This window comes from Sarcophilus harrisii, chromosome 1 (genome assembly GCF_902635505.1).
Source record: "Sarcophilus harrisii chromosome 1, mSarHar1.11, whole genome shotgun sequence".
Lineage (NCBI taxonomy): Eukaryota > Metazoa > Chordata > Mammalia > Dasyuromorphia > Dasyuridae > Sarcophilus > Sarcophilus harrisii.
In genome coordinates this window covers 337,975,751-337,988,815 of record NC_045426.1, presented here as the reverse complement: position 1 = coordinate 337,988,815, position 13,065 = coordinate 337,975,751, and the positions used below count along the sequence as shown (strand labels likewise).

General features: G+C 38.2%; 1 protein-coding gene across 1 annotated transcript; it reads left to right on the top strand.

Annotated features, from left to right (window-relative positions):
- Window positions 1-1,650: 1,650 nt before the first annotated feature.
- Window positions 1,651-7,960, top strand: LOC105749661 (prostatic spermine-binding protein). The gene is made up of 4 exons (XM_012543964.2): window positions 1,651-1,671; window positions 2,770-2,825; window positions 4,458-4,578; window positions 7,201-7,960. Exons 2-4 carry the CDS (start codon window positions 2,771-2,773, stop codon window positions 7,520-7,522), a joined length of 498 nt encoding a protein of 165 aa, XP_012399418.1. The 5' UTR covers window positions 1,651-1,671; window position 2,770; the 3' UTR covers window positions 7,523-7,960.
- Window positions 7,961-13,065: the final 5,105 nt, after the last annotated feature.

Below are 13,065 nucleotides of genomic sequence, written 5' to 3'. Positions count from 1 at the left end.
GAGAGATGAAAATAGAGTTAACTATAAATAGTTGGGCACTTGATACAATAGAAGCCCTGGAGCCCTGAAAATAAGTGTTGCAAGAGTCCTTAGAAGAGAGAGAACAGAATCCAGAATTGCTAGGCCCTTAGAATGTAAAACAAAAAGTATAACAACAGTAAGGACTATTGAACAAAGAATAGAAAACAATAATATAAGAGACTTAAATTAGAATACAAAATTCAGAGATGGAGATCTTATAGCACAGAATTCCATATCTGAAAAATTCTTTAAAGATTAATACTTTCCTAACACAGTGGCAAACTAAGCCTTCAGAGCTTAAATGATTTTTCCAAGGTTATAGGGTAAGTCAGTGTCCAAGCTGCAGACTGAAACAGGTCTGTGTATTTCTCAACCAACATTCTTTCAGCAATACCCTGATGTCAAAAGGAAGTTCAGGGTTTGCAGAATGGCAGATGAGAATAGCTTGAGGGGTCAAAGACATAGAAAAATTAATAGAGACAAAGGAACTTTTCTTAATAGTTGGGAAAAGGAAGAATAGGAAGAATGATTAAACAACAAAGGGGCTGTAGGAACTTTTGATTTTTCTCAAAGCCCTTCCCCAAAACACATACATTATTCAAATAGGCTTGTGAGATTACACAATTCCTGCTTAATAATGTTTTCATAAGAATAGATGTGTCCCATCAGTAAATTTGTTTGATATCACATCATTTTTATGTAAGAATAGGAGTGGAGAAAAAGAAGCTCATTGTATTAGGATTTTTCAAGACATTTTCCCTTAAGCCTCCCCTGCCTCACCCCAGAAGACTAATAAGAAATCTATCACAAGGGCCAAAAACAATTTCCTTGGAGAAGTACTAGTGACTTGGGTCTATTTGCTTCATTTCCCTGAATAAAAATTTCATATTTTAAGCAAAAGTGGTATTGTTTGTTAGTCACAATAAAGTTATGATAAAGAGAGAAAAGAAGAAATCTGGGGGTTATACAAAGAAGGGAGACAGGTGGATGCAAGTGCTGTGGCACTGCCTGAGTAAACCTGAAGGATCTTATCACCCTCCCTTGCTCTCCAACACTGGACTCCAGCTGATAGAAAAAGAAAGGGACATCAACTCCAACCCACTCATTATATAGGGGAGAAACTAAGACCCCAGAATGGAAAATTACTTGGTCATTCAAAGTCAACAATACAGTATCCTGACTTCAAATCTAAGGTTCATTCAGCTATTAACAGGCTGCATGCACTACCTATACTACAGAACCTTAGGGACTACATCCAAATAGCTGGGAACCATCCATCAGGGCCCAGGATAGGGATCCTCTTGGCTGGGGAAGAAGGAGTGGGCTCAATTCTTTGTTCTATCTATGCCTTTTCTTCTATACAGTGAGGATGTGGATATAAGTATTACTACAAATCGAGGGATATTTCTTAACTGACTTCAGATAATCCTTATGTAAAGATCACCATTTGAGTGGCAGCTGTCATGTGGAGCCCTGAGGAATCTAAGGGGAAGCTTTGTACAGCTGTCCAGGAAGCTAGACTGGGCTAGGCTGGGAAGAGATGGGCCAACTGCCATAAAGAGGAACTCACACATCATCTAAGTAAACAATGGGTAAGTATAAATCACCTCAGTAAGTGGAAACTAGCAAAGCACTTCCAACCCAGAACAGGTAAGGAAGATATGGGAAAAGGCATGAGCCCTGGGATCAGCTCTGAGCCCAGAACCTGGGGGACTAGTGATGGGAATGGGAATGGGGACTGGACTTCTAGATCCAGCTCTAGAGATATCAGGGCTTTCAAAGATCAGAAAAGGAAGATAAGAAGCTGTGATCTTGGGGAGTTCAGAAGCAGGAGGCAAAATAGTAGAAAAGAATATGAATCTTTTGAGATGCTAAGTGGTACAATGAGTAGAAATCTGGCTTTAGAATGAAAAAATACCTAAATTCAAATTCTGCCTAACACTTACTAGTCATGACTCTGGACAACTCATGTAATCTTTCAGCCTCAGCTTCCTCATCTATAGAATGAATAGGTTAGACTTCATGAACTGTAAGGTCTCTGTCCAGCTATAAATCCATGAATCTTAGATTACCATGTGGAAATAATCCACAATTATTTCTCTTCCTTTCCCCTTCTCTCCAGGCTGGGTCCTTAGGCTCATCTCTGATGGATCAGGGTTGGAATCCTAATTTTCTGCAGCTTTCTACTATATGACATTAGATAACTGACTTCCACTCTTTTTGCTTAACTCTAAGTTTCTCAGGTTCCTTTCAACTCTAAATTCTATGACACGCCTCCCACCTCTTGGCACTCAAGTGTGAGGATACAGGTGCAGGACAAAGCATACATTTTTAGACATCTCCAACTTGTTGACATATTTACTTTGGCTCGACTTATTACAAGGGAGATCTTGAGATTCAATGGCATGGAGAGGGTAGCAGTAGTGAGGATAATAAGTGGTGACAGAGGGGCCCCAAAAAAGCATTGATAAAATATTTTTAAATACATAGAAATTTTAAAAAGTATTCCTAAAGGATAATGAACAGGAAAATTTTGTCACTACCTTGTTAAAATTTATATCTCTGCTAAGAATAACTATGTAAAAAAAAAAGGTACTTTTTTTTCAAGATTTGACATTACCTTTTTCTACTTTGTATTTGAAAATGTACTTGTTCACAGTTATTAAGTTTATAATTTTAAAAAATAGAAAATAAGTAAATAAACTATGAGGTACTATTTTTTAAAATACTATTATATCTTCTTTACAGAATGCGATTCTTCCAGGTCCTTGTCCTCTTGGGAGGAATAGCCTGCAGTTTCCATGGTAAGTCTTGATACTTCCCTTTTGGATTCTGGCAATCCAAGACAGCAACTCCCTCAGGTCCCTGATTTTTTGAGATTCTGCCTCTTAAAAGCCCTTAAGAACCCCCTTTCAATATCAGGGATGTAAGGATCCTTATGGGATTTAGTGGAGGAAGGATCCTGGAAAACTCCATAGAGTATTTTCTCTGAGCTTCAGGAAAATTTATCCTGAACCTTAATCTCCTAGTCACTCAAGCTGATAGTACAACAATGTGGGTCATGTGACCTGGAGCTTGATCTTGAGTGTAACACAAATTTCTAGATAAATCTGAAATGCCCTACAAAGCCAAGTCCCAAGGAAACTGAGTCTTCATTTTGTGGAAAGCAATAGGGCAACTATAAGTGGATAATCAATAATGCTCTAGGAGGTCTTTGCACCATTGTAATTTTCCCTCATGAAACACTTATATTACATCAAAAAATCACAAAAAGCAAGGAGTTACTTATTAAAGCAAAAAAATAAAATAAAATATGTCTGTGAAATAATTAATATTAAAGCCCAAACAAACTTCAGCATTCTGAAGCTGGGGTCTCCCCAGCACCAGGGATAGTAATGTATAATTGGATTTTGTTGCAAGCCCTCAGGTACTTGGGTTTACTAGGACATCTTCATTGCTGGTAGTGTGGGTAGTAGGGATGGGATACTGAGCGAGCTCAATTGGAGGAAGGGTTACCTTCTTCTGGATTCTGGATTTGAAAGATCCCAAGAGGCAAAAAAACCATTTCTGGTCTTCTATCTAGTTGTTTGTGTGACCTCAACTATTAGTATTATTGATATTATTGTTGTTGTCACCATTATCATCTCAGCTCTACTAGCTCTAAATTTAAGTTTCTGTGATATGTTAGATGTGAAATATAAGCATTTTGACTCTTCTATCATTTCATCAGATAACTTGCTTCACAGGAATTGCCTAGAGTTTCTGAGCTGTGAGTTGCCTTGGCCCCTTGTGCTCCCCATAGAGATCTCTCACATCTTCCTAATGGAGGGAAATACTTTGAATCTACCATTCTTACTATGTCCTTAAGCCTTTGCTAAAGTACTGAGTCTTTAAGAGAAAGACCAGAGGAGAGACTCCATCACTATTATGTCACTGTCTCTGTGCATTCAAAATAAGTCATTCCTCTTCTCTGGAATTAGGTCCCTCCTCATCACTGCCCCAGAAGGTTTATCTTCTTCTTCAAGGTTCTACTCAGCGTCCATTTCTTTCATGCTATTTTCCTTGATTCCCCCATTTATGGGGTTCTCTCCTACTTTGAATTATATGCTATACATTCCCATACCCATGTTTATTCCCACCCCCAATAAAATGTAAAAGCAGAAACCTGTATCCTCATTGTCTACAGAAGTGTAATTCACACAGTATGTACTTCACAAATTAAACTGAATAGAATTTAATCTTCACTGAAAGTCTGTAGGGTTATCCCTATTTTTCAAATCAGGAAATTGGTTCTCAAATCAGCAAAGGGACTGGTCCTGGACCCACCCAAAAGAACTCTAATAGTGACCACTTACAGATTTCTCAGATCTTCAAACTCCTAATCCTCCTCCACATGTCACAGCTCAGAGTAAAGCTTCTCTTCCTCTTCTCTCTAGGTGTTCTTTCTGAGCAGCTCTCTGGCACTGGGAGTGGATTTTTCTCCATTGGTGAAGAGAAACCTGGAGACAGAATTCAGGCTGTTCAGTTTTTCCTGGGATTTTTTAGTGAATTCAAGGGGTAAGTGGAATCCATGGAGTCTCTAGGCCTCTTCCAAGCAAGACAAGTTTCCCCATAGCCATGAGTCTGGTTCTTCACTACAAAGTCCCTCTGTGATAGTCTCTACTCTTTATCTATCCACTTCAGCCTTCCCCTTAACAACAGTGGCCCTGATAAACAGACTTTGCAAGGATATTGAGTACTGGACAGAGAGACAGGAGATCATAACTTTGGTCTAAGAGTCTCAAAGATCTCACTAATTTTCTGTATATCCTTAAAGAAGTTATAACCTTTCTAAGCTTTGGTTTCCTCATTGGTCTAATGATGGAATTGCATTAGATGATTTCCAAGATTCCTTTGAACTCTGATATCCTTAGAGTCTGTTCCAATTCTTTAAGTTTTAAGATCTTTCTCAGCTCCAATATTCTGTGTTCTAATGTCTCTTCCAGTTGTGAGATAATTATTCCAAGTTCCTAATGGCACAAGAGTCTGTGCTGAGTTTTGTACATAGAACCACTGCCATCTGAGGATTTATAATCAACATAGATATACTCACAGAACATGAAATGCAGAATAAAACCAGGAGTTGTGTATAGTTGACACAGGAGAAAGGTTTTACCACTGGGATTGCCTGGATGGAAGGATACTTGCATGGGAAGGGACAGACTTAAAGAGCCACCATTCATCCAACCTGTCTAGTCTCATCCCAGGAATACAGGAACCCCAACGTTAGAGAACCTCAAATTTAGGGACCATACCTTTATAATGTCTTAAATCACAATTCCTCTAAGAGGTTTTGGTCAGGCAGGTGGGCAGATTGCCGACTCATAAGCCTACAGTCACTATTCTTTGTCCTATTTATAAGAAAAGTGTTGGCTTCCCTCTTCTGCTTTTCTATCTCCTGCCCCCATCCCCAAGTAATGAAGAAATGAATGAATGAAAAGAGTGACTGAATGAGTGAATGATCAGAGATTCAAAGAATGTCATCAATGACAAGAGCTTTGAGATCACTGAGCCCAGGACCTTCATTTTGTAGAATATAGGATCTAGAGCTAGAAGGGACCTCAGAGGCCAGCTAGTCAACTTTGCTCTTCATTTTAGAAATGATGAAATTGAGACATTTCCAGAAGCCCAGAAAGAAGACCAGAAAAGTAAAGTTCCTAGTTCAAATCTAGTTAGTAAGCTGAAGAAACAAGATTCAAATCCAAATGACTATAGATCAACTTCTATTTGCTCTAGAGTCTAGAGTCTAGACCATCTGATCTCATTGCCTCAGAAGGGGAAAGACATACAACAATAAGATGGTTGGCAAGAAAGAATAATAGAATGTCTCTTCAGAAAATCATTTCAATACTAATCTATGATTTATAAAACTTTTTTTCTTTACAACCATATTTGAGGTGAATAGTATAGCATTATCATCCCTATTTCACAGATGAAAGTATTATAATCTAAAAAAGGTATTCCCAAAGTCAGTGCTTATTCAGACACACATAACCAATAAGCATCACCGCCTGCATCTTTTGATTCCAAGTCTATGCCCTTATTACTAGAATGTTGAGTATGGTGAAGGCAAGAGGCTCTTTTTTTTTTTTTTAAACTTCATGATAAAAGGATTCCCAGGATAACTGGCTGACCAAATTCAGGGCAGACATCAAAGATTCACTAAGAGAATCCTCTGCACAATCCACAAAATAGGTCATATTGTCTGTGAGCCTTCTAGACATTCCCTGCATCCTTCAGGGAAAGTCATTTCACATTACTGGCCTCAGTTTCCTCATATGTAAAATGAGGAGGGAGGAGATCTTGAATACTATATAATCTCTAAGGTTCCTGCTAGCTCTGAATCACATGACAGAACCAAAAACATTTAACATCCACTCTTTAAAATGGGCATCACATAGCTGCCACTCAGTGAAGATTTGTTACTAATAGTGTTGTAGATCCACTCCACGTCAGAGCCTGAAGAGTCCTCAGAATATACAATGTCACTTCTAAGAGAGAGCCCTTAGAATAAAAAACAGAATATAAGGACAGACATGGCTCCTAAAGCATATAAGAGAGAATGTGAGAACTGGGATAGACCTTAAGGATCATATTATTCAATCACCTCATTTTATAGATGGGAGACAGGCTTATTTAAGAAACTTGTTTGAAGCTAAACTGAAAACAGGGAAATTATAATCCATGTTTATTGAGCCCTTTTAAGTTTGCAAAGTGTTTTCCTCATGATAAGTCTGTGAGGTAAAGGCAGTAAAGCTGTTACTATTCCTAATGTTAAAATGAAACCGAGGCTTAAAGAGCTGAAGTCACTTGTTCAATATCACCCAGATAAAAAGGGTCAGAGACAGGTTTGAACCATGGTTTCCTTGCTCCAAGATCAGAATTCTTTTCACTACAGTATTTTACAAATGTCTCTACAGAGATAAGACATCATGAAAGAACTTCTGGCTTTTCAAAAGGAAATGAAGACTGTAGGATCTATTTTCGTAGAAATTACTCAGAACCAAAACTATGAACAACCTCCAACTTCTCCCATAACTTACTATCTAGTTTGGGGAAGAGGTTTCCTATTTAGAAACAAATATTTGGAGTGAAAACTCTGGGGTTCAAAGAAATTTTAAAACTTTCCTTTTCTTCCAGCATCCAGGTGAAAATAAATGATCAATGGAGTGAAAAATATGGACTCTCAGGAGGCAATCCTGAGAAATTCACCCTCTGGAAAGGGGAAGATATAATAAAAGTATCAGGCTACCATAACCTCTGCATCCACTCAATCACAATGGAAACCAACTTTGGAAGAGCTTTTACAATTGGGGAGTCCACTGGCCAGAAATTCACTGCTTCTCCCCCTGAGGTGGGAATGGTGCTCAGTGGCATCAGAGGCTTGCATGACATTATATGTATCAAAAAAATGTCATTTGATTGGAAATACATTCCTGAAAGATTCAACCATCTGAAATAACTCTCCCTGAATGAGATCCATGCTGAAGACATCTCAACAGGACCTATTAAAAACAACTAACAAATTCTTCCCAGGACAGCCCAGCTGGGTCTCTGTTGAAGACACTTCAACTTAACAATCCTGCAATTTAGTATCCTACAACTATTGTCCACTAAGCCAACTGTCCCTTCTAGGAAAAAATCTAAGTTGTATTTACCTTGAGTTGTTTTTGTAAGCTTATATATTCCATGACCTGGGTTAGTCTTCCAGAGACCTCCAGCCAATGGCTGGCCAAGAATTCTGGAATCTGAAATGAGAGAAGATACCCGTGACCCAGGTGATGTGACTCTCCCAGTAGCTGCTGTTCTAAAAGTAAAGGGAGGAAAGAAGTTAAGACTAGGATGGGGGGAGGGGAGGGAAGACAACTTAAGGGAATTTAGAAATCTAATCAGTCAATAAAACTTCTGCAAAAAACTATGTCTCAGGTTGTACACTGTGTTTTTTGTTGGGAAATAAATTTGAGGTTTATGAGGACAGATGTGATGGAAATAGAGGCTCTCATTCTAATGTAGCAATCCTCAAAACCGGGGAAAGAGGGACTGTCTGCTGTGGAAAACAGAATTGAATAATACCAGGAGATGATAATGCTTTGATTGCTTCCTAGGGAAGGGGGAGGGGAGAGAAGTTCCATACTCAGATACGGAGAATATTAGGGTATTTTCCACATTTCCATTGTCCATACTTTGGGATATTAGAGTATTGAGGATAAACTGAGGAATCCTGCATTCTAGGACGGATTCTAATATTTGCTAGAGCTATGGGGCCATCGTGGACTGACTCTAACCACACTATCCCAATAGTTAAATGAGGGAGATAATTGTGCACTGACTTACCTCATAGGGTCAGTAGGAGAATGCTGTGTGAACTGTGAAATTCAAAGCAAATGGAAGCAGTGATCACAATTAATGACCTCTTCTCTGAATTACATCAGTAATTAGGTAGCTCAGAAAGAATGATTGGAGCAGAGCTGAATATGATCTGAATCTTAAAAGCAAAACTGTTTAGGAAAAGGTAAAAATATTAATTATGCTACACAAATGAAGTACAAAGAATTGATACAGAGGCATTAGAGGGGAGGAGGTCCCATTGTCATAAATCTATACATCTTTTTATATCCCACCTTATCCTATCCCCTCCCCATTCATTTCTTTATAGGTTCTGGAGAGTGTTGTACCTTTATAATATGTGCTTTTCAAAAGGAAATATATATATATATATATAATTATATTTATATATGTATAAACATATTTTATTTTTTATAACATAAAGATTTATTTAACTCAGTCATAAAGGACATTTTTAAAATTTAGCACACTAAGGAAATGAAAATTTAACTAAACAATTAAAAATAATTGCAATTTTCTTCAAAAATACAAACTTTACAAAGGATTTTATTTGGATCTTTCCCCTCATCCTAAAATACAAAACCGCATTTTAAAAAATCTCCACTTGAACCCCACTGTCCTATATCTGAACTTTGCTGCCAAGGACTAGAGATAGGGTCCAAGTACTGGTAGACAGATATTTATCTTTTTTTAGCTTTTAACTTTTGATTTTCAAGCCCGTCCCAATACAGACTGAGAAATGTGGGGTTTGAGGACAAAAAAGTGGCTTGAATAGTTAAGAATGCAGTCAGCAGAAGTCACTAAGGAAGACTTTGACTGAGACTGTTGTTCATTTGAGTACTAAATTTAGTGACCCTATTTAAGGTGTGGAAAATTATTATTATGATTTTCATAATTATCAAAATGATATGTGTAATGAATATCCTAATAATTTAGATTTCTCAGGACTGCCTTTTCTGGCTGGGAGTCAAACAAAGTCTTACAATGCAGGTTGAAATGCTCAATCAATTCTTGAGGACGCTCTTCTGTGTATATTATGTGAAGTGAATCGTAGATTGCAGATTTCCAATCACAGAAGTCTGGTCCAGCACCCCATCAAATAACAGTTCCCCTGGATTTGAAACAATCACTTAATCATTTAAGAACTGTTTCCATAGGACTAGAGAACATTTATTATCCTGAACAATCAGTCGGGCCCTAAAAATGAAAATTATCTTTCTACATTCATCCCACTTATGATTTGTATATAAAATCTCTACCCTCCTACAAAAGAAGAGGTCTCCTGCCCAGGAGAACTTGCAGTTTGCAGACTGTATTTCTCATTCTGAAAATTATTAATTAAACTGCTACTAAATCTCTAAAACCTGTCTCTAGGTTTACTTTGTGCAGCTCCAGCTATTTACCATTTATAGACCAAGAAAGTAAAATTCTGTTAACAGTTTTCTTGGCAAAGAAATTAGAGGGGTATGCCATTTTCTTCTCCAGCTCATTTTACAGATGAGAAACTGAGGCTAAGGGACAAGTGAGTTTCCCTGGGTCACACACCTCTTAAATAAGTTTCATGGTAGATTTGAACTCAGTTCCTCCTGACTCCAAGTCGGAACCCTAATCACTGTTCCACCCAACAGCACCAAAGACTCTTAAATTCCCACAAAAGACTGCAAAACTGATTCTTCCAGACTATACTCATTTCTATCCATGCAGCTTCACTTGTGGTTAAAACCTTCTTTCAATCACACCCTCCTTCATTTCCCTAGTGTCAGAATGGAGGAGTTGGGGGACTTTTTCCCTTCAGGTATCCGTGGAGTCCTCTGTAGCTACAACAATAGGTCTAATAGGTTCAATGATTTCCTTGGACCAGGGCCAGATGCAAAAATCAAATGCAGTTTCAACTCTTGTGTTTTAAGAAGCTGATGTTATTTCACAAATAATGAATAAAATCACAATAGCTTTTCATATCCTTAGGCCATCTCTTATTGTCAGGCTGGAAATCTTCCCAGTCAAATAGCCACTGGATTTCCCTGAACTACATTCTCAACAATGAAATACTTGAAATGATCCTTTCTTTATCTGGAGTACAAGTAGCACATAAGCCAACTCTAAAGGAGCACTTAAGAGGAAGCAATGTTAGTGTTTGCCAAGTAGCAGTAAAGCACAAGAGGAGGTGGAGTGCAGAAAATTGCATTGTTCTTATAAATTCTTGAATTCTGTGTCTGGGGCCTCATGAAGGAAAAGGAAAGAACAAAATGATGCAGCTTGAAGCACAGAGATCAGAGTTATTTTATATTTTTGATGATTTGAATCATACTCAAGATTTAGCTCTTTAAATTATGGGTCACTACTCCACGTGGGTTCTTGTAACTAAATGTTGGGGTTATAGAATGATAATTTATTATCAGAAAATGCTTGATTTGTACACTTATTTTATATACCTACAAAATTTCTCAGGGGAAAAGGGTTTGCAAATGGAAAAAAGTTTAAGAAGCCATGTTCTATAATATCTGGGTTATTGACTTAGGGGGTCTATGAATTTGTTTGTTAAAATCTTAAACTCATTTTTAAAATTTTAGAAATATTTTGATAACTATTTCCATATAACTGTTTTCCTTTGCGATCTCATGTTTGACATTTTTCACTTTTACCAGCTTCTGTTCTGAGAAAGGGTCATAGGTTTCACCAAACTGCCAAAGGGTTCCATGATACAAAAGTTCAGAACTTCTGCTACAGATTATATTTCTAAATATCTGTTGAACCTGTGTCCATCTCTGGTAGTGATGGTAGTGAGAGAATGTTAGAAATAAAGAGAGGAGTAGGCTTTTTGTGGGTTATCTGTCAGAATGAGATGTGATGGCCAAATCATGTACTTTACCCCCAGGACAGGTCAATGATTTCATCATATGATAGTTTGATGCTTACTACAGATAGAAGAAAAGAGGGAAATGAGTCAGGCATGGGATCACAAAACTCCATTTTGCAAGGCCCTCTATCTTGCCCATTGGAGGAGGCAGTTGATGGCACAATGGATAGAGTGCTGGTACTGAAGTGGGAGAGATCTGAGTTCAAATTGAACCTCAGACATCCAGTAGCTGTATGATTTTGGGCAAATCATTTAATTTCTGTTTGAGGATAATAACAGTACCCCTTTCCCAAGGTTTCTGTGAAAGATTGAGTGAAATAATATTTGTGAAGTACTTAGCCCCAGTGGCTAACATGTAGTAATACTCTATATAAGTGCTTGATATTATTATAGGAGGGGGCTCATGATGAAGAGGGGGCTCTTTTTCAAAGAAAATTGCCATCATTGCTCCCATTTGAATTGAGTTTCATAGTTCAGACAGCATTCTCCTCCAAACCCTATGAAGTAAGTCAGTGCATTTAACATGAGGAAATTAAGTCAGGGATGGCATTGGGTGATCTCAGTTCCATAGCTCTCGTAAATATTAGAATCAGTTTTTGAACCTAGGAGTCATTACTCTATCCTCTGAGCTCTAAAACCCCCAAATTTGAAAAATGGATGTGGAAAATACCCAAATGTTCCCTGGATTTGAGTGCAGACCCTTCATGTTCTTTTGGTCTCACAGGGAGCAATCAAAGATTTATTATTTCCTGATCTTACTCAATTCCCTTCCACAGCAGATAGCCCTTATTTTTCCTGTTTTGAGGATTTGCTACATCAGAATGGGAACCTCTGTTGCTACCACATCTGTACTCATAAATCTCAAATTCATTCTCTGCCAAAGAACATGGTTTACAACCAAAGACAGAGTTTTTGCAGAAGCTTTATTGACTGATTAGACTTCTAGTCCCCTCAGGTTATTCTCTCCCACCACAGCCTTAATTTCTTTTCTTCCTTTACTTTTAGACTAGCAGTTACTGGGGGAGTCACATCATCTGGGTCATGGGTACCATCTCTGTTTTCAGATTCTATGATGATTGACCAGTCACTGGCTTGAGGTCTCTGGAAGAGTAACCCAGGTCATGGAATATATAACCTTACAAAAACTACTCAAGGTAACTACAGCTTTAAATTTTTTCTAAGAAGGGACAGATGGCTTAGTGGGCAGTAATTGTAGGAAGCTAAGCAGCAGGGTTTTTAAGTTGAGGTGTCTTTAACAGAGGCCCAATTGGGGTATCCTGGGAAGGATTTGTCAGTTGTTTTCAGTAGGTCCAGTTGAGGTGTCTTCAGCAGGGGTCTCATTCAGATAGAGTTATTTCAGATGGTTGAATTTTCCAATCAAATGACATTTTTTTGATACATATAATGCCATACAAACCCCTGATGCCACTGAGCACCATTCCTACCTCAGGGGGGGAGGCAGTGAATCTCTGGCCAGTGGGCTCCCCGATTGTAAAACTTCTCCCAAAGTTGGTTTCCATCGTGATTGAGTGGATGCAGAGGTTATGATAGCCTGATACTTTTATTATTCTTTCTCCTTTCCAGAGGGTGAATTTCTCAGGATTGCCCCCTGAGAGTCCATATTTTTCACTCCATTGATCATTTACTTTCATCTGGATACTAGAAAAAAGGGTAAGTGTTAAAATTTCTTTGAACCCCAGAGTTGCCCCCCCCCCCCCCCCGTCTTAGCATTTGTCTCCAGAGAAACCCTTCTTTAAATGGAATAGTAAATTATGGGAGAGAATTTGGATGTTTTTCAGTTT

Bases quoted from the DNA above. Each gene is read 5' to 3' on its own strand.
- LOC105749661 (XM_012543964.2), top strand. From the start codon at position 2,771: ATGCGATTCTTCCAGGTCCTTGTCCTCTTGGGAGGAATAGCCTGCAGT. The intron at 2,826-4,457 runs GTAAGTCTTGAT...TCTTCTCTCTAG, and splicing joins AATAGCCTGCAGTTTCCATG to GTGTTCTTTCTGAGCAGCTC. The intron at 4,579-7,200 runs GTAAGTGGAATC...CTTTTCTTCCAG, and splicing joins TTTTTTAGTGAATTCAAGGG to CATCCAGGTGAAAATAAATG.